The sequence below is a fragment of the Streptopelia decaocto genome, assembly GCF_964273445.1.
Source record: "Streptopelia decaocto genome assembly, chromosome: 4".
Lineage (NCBI taxonomy): Eukaryota > Metazoa > Chordata > Aves > Columbiformes > Columbidae > Streptopelia > Streptopelia decaocto.
Window position 1 is genome coordinate 40,091,326 of NC_138658.1, and position 12,950 is coordinate 40,104,275.

The window sequence follows — 12,950 nt, forward strand, 5'->3', positions numbered from 1 at the left end:
TACAACAAATTACATGGTGATTTTGAAATTGAAGTAAACTCTTCTTTTGTTGCAGCTTCTTCGAGATCAATTTCAATATAAACCAATTTTAACAAAACAGCAGTTTCTTCAGTTTGGCTTTGCGGAAAGAAAAATGCAGATTGTTTGTGACATTATCAACTGTGTGGTGAAAAAACATAAGGAATTAAGTAACTCAAATAAGGTACAGATTAAGCTGGTAACTTTACTATGAGTTTCTTTTGACTTGCTTGGTGGTGCAGGTAGAAGCTGAAGACCAGTTTATTTGAATGTGCAGCATTGCTAATTGTCAAAATAGATAGAAATTTAGTATGAAGTTTCGTTGTAAGATGCTTGAGTGCTGTTACATGTGCAAAAGACGCAAAGCTGCCAAGGCTTTGTAGTATAAACAAAAAAGTATTAGAATGAAGATAAATGTAGAACTTGGTATCTTTATGGTAAGTGATGTTATTTTCTTTTACACTTCTCAATATAGTGAATGTGTAACTTGGTGGATTTTGCATGTAAATGTAAAAACAAAGCAAAACCATCTGAAGTTATGGTAACATTTAATCTAAATATGATATTTATGTTTGTGTTGCAGTGGTATATATCTCAAATCAGATTATCTTCATGAGTTATATATTTTACATTGTTAAGGCATTTTTTTATCAGTGTATGCTTTAATAAAAGGAATTTTCAGTCTTTATATTTTACAGGATTTTGTTTCATTTGAGTTTATAACAGTCTTCAGGACTTCATTGGTCACTATCAGGGGCATAGCTACATATTTTTTCGTGTTTGTTTGTTCAACTGTGGTACAAGCTGTCTTTCCTCTTTATGACCAGCTTTGATGCAGCCTCACATAGGCGTTAATGAGTGTATGAGTATGACATTCACTTCCAAATCTGTTTTCTCTGTAAAGTTGGGTCATACTTAATTTTTATTAGACGTTAGTGTACTGCAGAGGTTTAAATGTGCTTGTGTGTGTGCCACGCAATATTCCTGTCTTCTAATGATGGCAGAAAATAATCAGTTTCTAGAAGCATAATATTTTCTCTTCTTCACTTTGAAGGTTAAATGCCTAATACGGAAAAAACTCAGGTCTTTTAAAAGTGAAGTGTGGTCAAATTGTGATAATGTCCTTGCTCATCCTAGTGGCAGTGCTCTGAATTCTGAACAGGTATGAAAAGAGCTTTTATGTTTGCAGCAAGCCAGGCTCGTTCTGGAATATGTGCTTTCATTTAGGTTTTAATGTTTGATCCAGACCATTTTTTTTTCCAAAGTGCGGTTCAATGCAATAATAGTTGAAATACAGGGGATATTGCTTCTCTCATTTGCTGAGTAGTTGATCTCAAAGTCTTGATGGTAATGATCTACTACTGTTGTTTGCCATTTGAATTATAGCAAATGGAGGGACAGCAAAGAAAGTGAAAATGGAACTGGAAAAATAGTATATCTCCTGTTTGGAGACTGAAATATGTTTGGCCTAATGTGTGTTCAATGTAGCTTTCAAAACACTTTTTGCTTTTTTTGTCTGAATCTATTTGACAAAGATTTCTTAATGTAACAATCCTCTTGGTTTTGGTTTTACAAGAATAACACTTGATCTTACATGTTATGCTGCTCTTGGCCTGTGGAAGAGACAGCTTTCCTAATATTTTTTGTTAAAAGCATGCAAAGTAAAATTGTACAAAACTTTTAGGACTCTGCCCATTAACTATTGGTTATTTCCATTTAGAAGTAAAATAGTGCTTTTAACAGTGAGGAAAACTTCACAAAAATATTTGGAAATACTTATCTGGCACTTCTTGTTGAATAGTAGAATTGAATGGGGATATACATGAGTGTATTAAGGATTCCATAGAAGAGGACAGTTTTGGCTTCAGTAAAACATCTAGGAATCTGTAAGTGTTAAGATGCTGCACAAAACTAGTAATTCTGGGTTCTTAATCATTAAGCAATTTTGTTTTGTCACAGGTGTTGATCATAGGACTTGATCCATCTGGAAAGGTAGGCAAAATTTGGCTGCTGTTCTCTCAAAGGAAAGCATTCAGAGGAAATGAAATGTGTAGCTAGTAAGGCTATTTTCCTGATCGTTCTCGAGAGCGAATTCCAGTCTTCCTAGTTAAACTTTTTTTTTCCTGAATGTTTGAGTGGTGGTTTTGATGTTGGAACTGTCTATACATATGTTAATACATACAGTGAGATGCATACTTCGCAATCCACGCTTAGAAATCTAACAACCCTTACAACAAGAGAGGACTTCAGTGCTTTTCATACTGTTTATGGAAGGGATCAAGGTACATAGTACATATGCTAAAGTGTGTGCATATTTGTTTTACAGTTCTTTCATGTCTATATGATTATTATTTTTTTTTTTTTTTTAAATTAAGCTGCCTGCTGTTGCTTTCTGTGTTTTACAACCAGCTGGGATGAGCTTGTCAAGTTTAAATAAATAAATATTAAAATGATAGGTCTTTTGTGTCAGTTACTTGGCTGATGAATTGAAATGTTCTTGTAATGAATAACACCAGTGATTTATTTGTTTGTTTGTTTTTAGAATGCTCAAAAGAAGCCTCAAGTAGAACGGCACTCAGGAAATGAAGTTAGTGGTGACCTTCATCCACTACCCCTTCCAGCACAGGGAGGTAATGAAGAAGAATTGTGCCTGGATGATGATGTTGTGGAAGTTAAATGTGAACAAGTAAGCAGTTTTATTTTAAGTTGCTCTCTGCATGCATTCTTAACTTTTCTTACAGGGCTTTTCTAAAGGGATAAAGGTTTTAAAAAGATAGCTGGATGCTTCTTAAGTATAACTAGTAGATATATAATAAAAAAATTGAAAAAAAAAAAGTCAGTTAAATTGTACTGTCCTTTCAAGAGCCAGTTCAGTGATTTTTTTTTTTTTTTTTTTTTTTTTTCAAAAGCTGAGTTTCATTAATAGGTATATTATGGCAATTCTGAAAGAAAACTGATTTTATAATGTAGCAGAATGTGGCTACTGAGCTTGAGAAAGATTCCACTTAATTCCTTGATCAAATGATGATTTTTATCTGTTTTGAAATTAGAGAACATCTGTGTTTATCCGTATTTTCAGGTCATAGAAGATAATTCTCAGATTGAGTTCCTAAAGAGTCAGCTTGCTGATTGTCAGGAAAAGCTTCATAAGATAGATTGGATGGAAGATAAACTGCAAGGTTTAGAAGAGAAACTGAAAGGAAAGGTGATCATAGATGAGAAGGACTGGAATAATTTGTTGAGTCGAATTTTGCTTCTTGAAACAGAACTGTTGTTGCATTCCAAAAAGGTATGTTAATTTCTCTTTTTCTTCTATAGCAAAAATTGCCCAGGCACTATGTTATCAGCCTGTTTCTGCTCTTCCTGCCTCCTGATGTGTGCTTTTTAACTATTTTTAAAGGCATGATCTGAATGCATGTGCTGTTTATGGAGTTAGTGTTTTTTTTTTCTTAACTGTTAAGATCTGTTGTTTTCTAATGCTGTGTGAAGCAAAGCTCTCCATTGGAAATTGTTTCCTTACAAGAACAACATGTGTAGCTAAAACTGTTTTCATTAGTAATTAGTGTGTGTGTGTTTATATTTCCTAGCAAACTTGTAGAAGGAAGCTTTTGAATACTCCTTAATTATGCTGTCTTTGAAAGCTTAATATTTCTGTAGTTGAGAGTTTCATCATGCTGTTGACATATTTAAGGGTTTTCTTATTCTGCTCTGAATTACTCTGAATTTCTTATGTTGGCCTGTAAATGTTGCTGTTGATACAGTTAAATATCTGATTTTTTTTGTTGTTTTTTAGTCTCTGAACTCTAATCAGATACAGAAATTCTCTTTAGAAGATCAAGTCTTCATTCTATATAACTAATGTTGACAAAAAAGATGGCATGCTCAATGGAAAATGCAAGGTTAATGGAAAAGTTAATTCTTATTTTAGTCCCATTCTTAGTATGTGATTCTTTTACATTTCTAGCCTAATTGATGGTCTTTCTCCTTTTGCACTCCCCTACTTTCTATATCTTGTCCATGACGTTGATTGCATTTTTAGGTCCGTGAAAGTGCTAGTTGTGATGTGCACTACATTTGGCATATTTATCAGAGCAAATCAAGCATTTTTTGTTATTTTTCATGCTATTGAAGGGTCCTTGTATGCACTTTATATAATTTCATATATGTACACACGTAAAATTTTGAGACGCAGTGAATCATAACATCAATTTTGTGATCACGTGCTTAATTTCAAAGCGTATTTGCATATGTGGCTCAAGTGTATCCTTCAGATACTGTCAGATGCTTTCCAGAAGCTGAAAACACTTGTGGAATATAGTTGAGTATTGCATTTTTCACTGTAGTTGTAAAAAATGTTGAATTTATTTGTAACTAGGAGCTCTGAGTGTGCTGCTGGTCCAGCAAACTGGAAAATGTCACTAATACTTGTATACAAGGCCCCTATTTTTTTTCCTGTGTGCCTTGAAAATGTGCTAGTTATGCAAAGTTCTGAAATGAAGAAGTGTTCAGGCTGATCATTAGGTTATTTTTAAAGGCTGTATCTCAAAGGATAAAGATCAGCATTCTTAATCGCTTTTTTTTTAAACAGTTTCAGGTCAGTAATGGCTCAAGTGATTTACCATTTGAAATCAGTTTCTTATGGATATTGTAATTCAAGGACGTATGTCCAAATAACACAACCAATTATAATGTTTTATTCTTCTAGCAGTCTTCAAGAGGCCTCCAGCTGAACAGCCATAGATGGTTTTGCTCCTGTTTCAAGCGTATTCTCTTCAAGAGAGAGTTGCTGCATTTATGACATTAGCAGCATGGAAAAGCTTATATTTCAGACTAGGCTTGTTCTTTTATTTCTGTAAATTTGGTTTATTATTACTTCAGTAATGTGTCTATTTCAGTTGCTCAAAGATTTGGAATAGTATGTGGAAAATATTTGGAAAATACTTAACATTAATATCACTCAAAAATTTCCAGTAAGATAATTGTATTTCCATACTGCATATAATTGAAAGAAGTCATCTGCAGAAACAAATATGAATTTAGTTTGTGTGTGGTATTGTTTCTTGCCTTTTTTCAAAGCAAAAGAAGCAGTTTTTTTATACTTAAAAGTCTAAAAAACTGTAACTTTTGCAATAGGCATTTGAAAACTGGCAAGTAATAATCCTTCAGGCCAGAGAATTGCTGTTTCTTTCTTTCATGACATTCCCTTTAACTTGTGCTTCACAAATATAGAAGCAATTTAGAATTACGCCTTTTTTCTTCCTCTTGCATTTTTCATGGAACTTTTGGCATCCAGCTAACATAACAGGGACAGTGTAAGAACTGTCTTGCAGTGCTGCCAAAGTAGCAGCAGCTGTATATTTAACTCTGGGAAAGTCTGAAAGCTACCAAATCCATTTCAATGAAAGGAATTAAGCAGAAGTAGTCAGTGCAGATTTTTTTTAATTTGGTGTTTTGTTTTGGTTTTGTTTTTTTTCCAGCTTCTTCACACACAATACCTACTATTTCTCTGCCGTTAGTTTATTCAGATATAATATTTGCCCGTTAAATGAAATAGTTACTCCAGCACAAAAAGTGATATACTTTACCAAAGGCGGGGATTTCAAACCATAACTCATTGGTGAAAGAAGTCTAGATGTTGTTTGACTGTTGTATTTTTTTTATTTTGAAAATAGAAAATTGCACTCAAACCCATTTATTGTTAGTACAGCATTAAATTTGTTTCATTGTTTATGAACAGCCTTTTTGAAGCTAGGTTGAGTTAAACTGACACCCATTCTTAACAGGGCTCTCTCTCACTTAGGAGCCTGGGAAACCAGCTCAAATGGAGTTTTGAGTTCTAACCATTTATGTGGAATGAATTTCAGTTCATCTTTAGGCTAATTTTTTAGGACTGAGGAGCTGCATTTCTTAATATGAACTAGAAGTAAAAGGTACACTTACTTTGTTAAGGTAACGGCAGCCAATGTCAAGATGTTATTGTTAGCACAGGCCAAGAACACTCTGATTGTTTATTCTGCTCATACCTAAGTTATATATGCACTATATTTGCACCTGTTTTTGACCTGTTTATGAACAGCAATATTGATATTAAAAAAACTTCCATGAAATTGACTAGTTTTTAATGCAATATGTGTATGGAGATCTTGGATTTTTTTAGTCCTATAAAGACGTCCGTGCAATGCCAATATATGTGGATGCTACAGCAAATGCATACATAACTAGTACTTAAATATATTTTTGTTCAGTCAAAAGATGATTTGAACAGGATGTATAGCTAAAATGCAGTAAATTTGTGTTTCAGAGAGACTTACCTACAGTGTTCAGCAATACAAGTCAAGAATGTACAGCTAGTAGGATTCCAGTTTCTCCCGGTGAGTATTTATTTACTTCTTTTTAATTAACATCCTAAGCAAAACACTTATTTCTGACCATGTATAAAATAGTGTTTTTAAAATAGACAATGGCAATTTAGTGTCCTCTGAATTTAAATGCATGCTACAAATTAGAAATTAGTCTGCTAGTCGTTTCATGTTTGTAGTTTATTCTTTTAAAACTATTTCAGTAAATCAATCTTCTAAAGTATTAATGAAAACGTATAGCATAATACTTAATACATACAAATAACTCTATTAAAAATCTTGAAGATGCAAATTTAATTAAGGTGCTATAGATAAAGCTGTGAAGAACAATAATGCTAGCTGCACTTCAAAGCACTTATTGTAATGTTCTTAAAAAAGGCTATTTGTGAGCAGAAAATAAATTTATATTTGCTGCCATGGGTTTGTTATAATTAAAATAATGTCACATTTTTGGTTTTTTACTTTTAGAATGGAGCTCATGAATAATTGGAGCTTTTTCTTTCATAATCAGTGTTATTTTTAAAATCCCTGGTGTGCATTCTCTATGGTTTTAACCCTTTTGAAGCAGTTAGCATGGTCTGTAAAAGAGATTTTTCGTGTTTTCAGACTTATAGAATTCTTCTGATTTTATTGTTCCTGTTTTTCTAAAATGTGATTCGGGGAATTTTAGGTATACAAGTTATGCAGCCAGTCTTAACTCTTCTGTCTGAGATGTTCAGCACTTGGAATGCTTTGATGCTCTTTCTGGTTGTTAGTGCTCTTCATGAATCACAGCTGTACAGAAGAAACTTTTTTTTAAATTTTAATTAATTAAAATAATTCAATATGTTTTTTAATATAGAATAGTGTAGCTAAACATGTTCCAAAAGTATGATACATAGATGGTGGCTTTACTGAAAATAAGGATATGGGAACACCTTTTTCCTAGATGATAAATTCTCTTCCCTGGCAGTAGTATTCTAAAATTGTAAAGAATATCAAAGCCTTCCCAATGTAAAAGTCTGTTTCTACTGAATGGTTAACCTATCCCAACAGGAGGAGAGCTAGGGAAACAGCAAGAGTTTCATACAAATTTTAAGCTAAAGAAAAAGGTGATGCATTAGCACAAATTAAAGATATGTTTGAACAAGCAGTTTACAGTAAAAATAATGTGAACTATTTGAAATTACTATTAAATGTTTGACCAAATAATTGGACTTTAAGTATTGATTTCACTGTAATCAGGATGAGGGTAGCATTCCTAATAATCTTTTTGGAGTTTGTCTTGTGTATGTTATACATAGTATATTGCACTTGTTTAAATAAAATGGTAAACTTATTTTGGTTCCTCACCAGTAGCTTTTATTTTTCCCTCTCTAAACAATATATTCTCTTCTGTTATTACATACTGTAAATCAAGCTATTTGTTAGCTGACCTTGCAATAAAAGAGCAAAAAAGCAAAGGTGATACAAAAATGAGTATTTCTCCATAGATACAGAGAGGAAGGAGGAGATGCCAGAGAATCTTCATCAGTCGTCTGGATGCAGTTCACCATTATCCATAGACCCATCTACCAAAGCCATGACCATTAATTCTCATGGTCTGACAGACATTTCAAAAGTAAGTAAAACTGGTGAATACTTAGTTGATTTCATTTCTGAGGCCAAGAGAGCAAGTAAGCATTAGTTTTAGTTGTATATACTACTAGTGAAAAACAAGGAAGCTGCAAAACTACTTCTAAGTCTGTCTCATAAAAATCCTTTTGATATGTAAACAATGCTTAAAGTCACATTTTCTCTATGAATTTTTCAGGTTGAAAGTTGTCTGAAGAATGTTAGCTTTGAAGAGTTCACTAACATTTTTGCCTTTAAATTGCAGGAGACAACAAGACAAAGAATGGAAAGGATAAGTAAAATGTAAGTAATAGGAAAGGGCATCAGGAATTAATTTCCCAAGAGGGAGTTGTACTTGACTAAGGCATATAGAGAACATACATATGTGTTCCAAAACACAAAGGTCTCTACATCAGGTGTGGCATTTCCTTATGACTCCACTGGATAATAAATCCACTTACAGTTCTGTATTTGTGGGATGAGTCACTGTTTTGGTTTCTAAAAAGCAATAGAAAGTATTCTTAATAGTATTAACCAGAGATTAAAGAGTGTTTAGAATCTGGTTGACAAGGAATAGGAATATTATTTATCTCCTGATAGGAATGCCCTTGTACTTGCAACTTTTCTTCCAGAAAAATGACTACAATATCTTAAATCTGTTTTTTATTATTTACAGCGAAAGTAAAACCAATTTCGGACTAAGCATTGTGATAACTGTACTAAGGTGTATTTGATACTAGTCCTGAGATCTGTAATAAAAATTTTTTTTAAGAAATATTTTTATTATACTTGAAGAGAAATATATTGCTGTATAATGCTTCTTTAGCAAGAAGTTTCTATTCTGTAAATGCCTGGCCTGAAAAAAAGCTGTAGCCTTTTTTGTGATTTAATTTCATTGTGTGGGTTACTTCTTTCTTTATATATACTTAAGGTTTATTGATATGTGATAAGCATTTAAAATGCAAACCAATTGCAGAGGAAAAGGGGAATGAGAGGAAATTTAAGGTTTCATGCTGCTTGTTAGTATTTTGGATTCATTAGAAAGTTAAAGGCAAATCAGTTGTTTCTTATCGTATTTTAATAAGTGTCTATGTGTAAACAAAATTTATTTTCAGAATCGAAGAAACCTCGGAATTGTTAAAAACCTCAAGTAACACCTCTGAGAAGACCTGAAGGCACGAGTCTTCAGACCTGGTCTCTGCAGACTTGTGGATATCAGCACTACTAATAATATGTATGTTTGTACAGCATTAAATTTTAATATATTAAATTTGTAATGACCATTAGTGCTTTTATTCCTTTGAATAAATACTTTCTAATGCATCTGTGTATTGATTTCTCTCCCACCAGCCCTGATTTTTCGTTTTAAAAACTGCTCAAATAGCTTCCCCCACTCTTTGGTAAAGTGAAGTCATTACAGCAGTGTATTTTTATGTTGACATTTGTTAGTAGTCTGCTAAGTAATATGTTTTTTAAAGTGCAAGCTTGAGGACCATGGTTTACATCCTGTTGGAAACATTCCAGCTGGGACTTGCATATTGCACCCAAGAGGCTTTCTTACATACCATCTTACCATCTGTACTGCTGAATAAGTCTTAATGAAAACTTACACACACAATTTTAAATATGTATCTTTTTTGCTGTTTTTTATTTAAATATACATTTTCATGCTGAACTGGAGAACACCAACACATTATGGCTTCCATTAACACTGACAAAGCGGGGGTCAGTTTGATCCTGAACACTAAAACGTGCAAGTAAGTCCACAGACTTTGGCTGCAAGAGATGTGTTGAGTGTTTTAGTGCTCTTACCCAGCACATTTTAAGACCAGCAGCACAGATGGAGAACATCCAGTACACAAAGTTACACAAGATTTTTATGATTTAAAGCTGTATTAAAATTTCTCTTTAGAGACATAAGTAGATGTGAAACTTCCATAAACATTATATAATGAAACCAAAGATGTGTGAGGTTTGATAAGATTTATTTATTTAATACTCTTTGTAAATTGGTAGTGTATCATATCAAGGTTTCTTTGTGCTAGAATACTTCACTTGAAAAGATTTTTGGAATTTAATGTCACAAAACCGGTGGATTTTTTGGGCAGAATTTGCAAATGAAAGCAAAACCAGCCATTTGACATTGTGTTGTAAAGTGTGATTTATATGTTTTAACAATAATTATGATTTTTTTTCTAGAACCATATGGAATATAATTGACTTTATTTTACATACAAACAGAAGAACATACAGTGATTCCTTATGTTATATAAACTTTAGTTGAGGGGTTTGGAATTTTGCAATAGAACTTTTCTATTTGTTTAAAAAAAAAAAAAAAAGTTAGATGATGTGGACATGTTTTCTTCCGTAATTGAAAATGGGCCTTGCAATTTACTGTTCGTTATCCTAACAGTGAAGTGAAATGGAATGAGGTTCTCTTCTAAATGTTAGACCGATTCAACAGAAAATAGGTGATATTTTGTAGAGCAGGACTACAGCACCATCTTGTGGAAATCTTTATACAAAGTAATTGCCAAAGTAGGAAAAAAGTGTATTCCTATAGAGTTATTGCTTTAAACCAGTAATGATCAAGTATTTTGAAATGTTACCTCTCTTTAAATTTTCCTCTTTGCCTTGAATTCAAAGAAGCTTTTATGTTAAGCAAGATAATTATTCTGTGTGATATTTGATAATGTTTGTGACAGAAACTTGAACAATGAACCTGATGTTTAATGTTATGGCAAAGATGAGAAGTGTTAGTCAATATAAATTATTCAAGTTACAGGGATCTATCATTGAATGCATCTGATTGATGCAGCAAGTGGTAGAAAAAAGTCTTCCTGTAAGTGTGTGTTTTAATATCGTCTCCATTCAGTGCTGTAAAATTGAAAATCCAGAGTTGCTCAACTATTTCCTTCTTATGGAAGCTTAAATGCAATACTTTTCTGTGCACAATGGGATTCAGCTTTTGTAATTAAAAGCTTTGTTTCTCCTGTTTTCAGAACCAAGTAAGGACTCACTCTGATCAAACTGAAGCCAAGGGTCTCTAACTGCTAGGGCAGTGGAGCTGGTTTGCTAAAGGTCTTTCTTGCACATTTGCTTCATTTTTAAAAATGAAATTCATTTTGGAAGATAGTACCATTTTCTGAGAAAGAAATACTCATAGTGCATTCAAGCTCTCCATGTTTGAGTTATAATTATTATTTTTTTATTATTGATCACTGTTAGCATTGGAAACAGTTGGTACAGTATATGCCACTGTAAAACTTCACCAAAGCAGGTCAGTTCTGGGAAATACGTCATAACTGAAAATAGCAATGTTTTCTGAAAATGACTGGTGCAGTGGTACTTTGAGCGTTGTCACAACAGTCAAAGAGTTGACATATTCTCCATGTGCAGTTTCATGGATGGATCTTGCTGAGTGACAGGAAATGTTAGATACCTTCCGAAACACATATTAAATAAATCCAGAGAATATTCCCCGCTATAGTTTCTATCATGCCTAGCTCTCTCCAACGACTGGGAAGAAATTCCTGTTGTTCAAGATATGTTCTGTGGTTATAAATCATGACTTGAACTACTGATGTTTCTTAAAGATACTGAATTTATTTAGTTACAAATATATATTAGTAATTTTGTAGCTAAAAATTGTTTTAACAACTCTATTTCCTTAAACATCAACAATAATTCCACCTTATATAACTGGAAGTATTTATACAGTGTGTGGGATAATGAAGTGTAATGGCATTCAAGTAGAATGCTAAAACTGAAGCTTCTACAAAAATATATGTTTTAACTGGATTTTTTTACCAGGAGTCTAAATCTATTAAAATGTACAGGATTCCCATGAAGATTTTTTTTTAAACTGTGCCTTACCTGACATCAATATGCACTTTTAATTTGTTTACTGAAATTAAAACATGATATGGAAAACATAATGAGAATAATCTCACCATTTGGAAAGCAGTCTGATAGCCTCTTTTAATTATATTGAGTTTGTGTATGTAGTGCTACATGTTATGGAATTCCAGTGCTCTGAGTCATAAATACTAAGAAAATTGTTGTAGTTGACACTAGAGTATATTCTTTGTGATGTTATTTTTGATGTTTAATATGTGATACTTAAATTCTGTTGCAGATCATTCAAGTTTTGTTGTATCTAGGTGTGAGACAGACCAAGTTCAGCTACGTGCTTTTTTTTTTTTTTTTCCCCAACTTGGAATTGTTTTGCATCATCATAAGTGAATTCAAAGCTCAAAGCCATAATTACTGTGTCCTGTTTCCTTATATCAAATTTTCTTATGATTATTCTTGGGAGTTATTTTGTGTTTATGGCCTGCGTTAGTCTCCCATCCCGTGTCAGGCTCAATTCAGTTTCTAGTCCAACAGTAAACATGGTGCAGAAGAAACCTGGACTGAAAAAAATATTACTTTCTTTTAAATTTGCCTGAGACAGAATACTTGTTGTCTTGAAATCACTTCCATTAAGGAGAAGAATCTCTTTTGGAACTTGCAGAATTGAAATCTAGACTCTGTGGGAAGGGAGGTTACTTGTCAATCTAGCAGTGATTAGTAGAGACACCTTCTTTGAATTCCAACACAAAAATAATTTTGTTGCTCTTTTTCTGGTGATGTGGTATATTTATTGTAGAGTTTTGAAGAAATATTCCAATGTGAAAAATACTGGCTGATATACTGTCCTTGTTTTTGCTGGGATAGAGTTTAGTTTCTTCCCAATGGCTGGAGTAGTTCTGTGTTTTGGGATTAGGATGACAATAATGTTGATACTTTATGATGCTTTAGTTGTTGCTGAGCAGTGCTTGCACTAAGTCAAGGACTTCTCAGCTTCTTGTGTCTTCCCAGTGAGCAGGCTGGGGGTGCATTACAAACTGGGAGGGGGCACAGCCAGGACAGCTGAACAAAACTGGCCAGAGGGATATTCTGTACCATATGATGTCATGCTCAGTGTACACACTTGGG

The 12,950-nt window shown here is 33.2% G+C and overlaps 1 protein-coding gene across 8 annotated transcripts in view; it reads left to right on the plus strand.

Annotated features, from left to right (window-relative positions):
* The window catches only part of CEP44 (centrosomal protein 44), a 14,594-nt gene extending 5,301 nt beyond the window's left edge, over positions 1 to 9,293 (plus strand). For 7 of the 8 annotated variants that reach the window (XM_082050477.1, XM_082050474.1, XM_082050476.1 and 4 more), the window contains 9 exons: positions 56 to 202; positions 1,073 to 1,180; positions 1,978 to 2,010; positions 2,561 to 2,704; positions 3,098 to 3,307; positions 6,320 to 6,389; positions 7,850 to 7,977; positions 8,236 to 8,273; positions 9,086 to 9,293. In XM_082050477.1, coding sequence (XP_081906603.1) covers positions 56 to 202; positions 1,073 to 1,180; positions 1,978 to 2,010; positions 2,561 to 2,704; positions 3,098 to 3,307; positions 6,320 to 6,389; positions 7,850 to 7,977; positions 8,236 to 8,273; positions 9,086 to 9,143 — 936 coding nt within the window. In that variant the 3' untranslated portion in view covers positions 9,144 to 9,293. The other variant, XM_082050480.1, reaches the window with a different exon arrangement.
* The last annotated feature ends 3,657 nt before the right edge of the window (positions 9,294 to 12,950 follow it).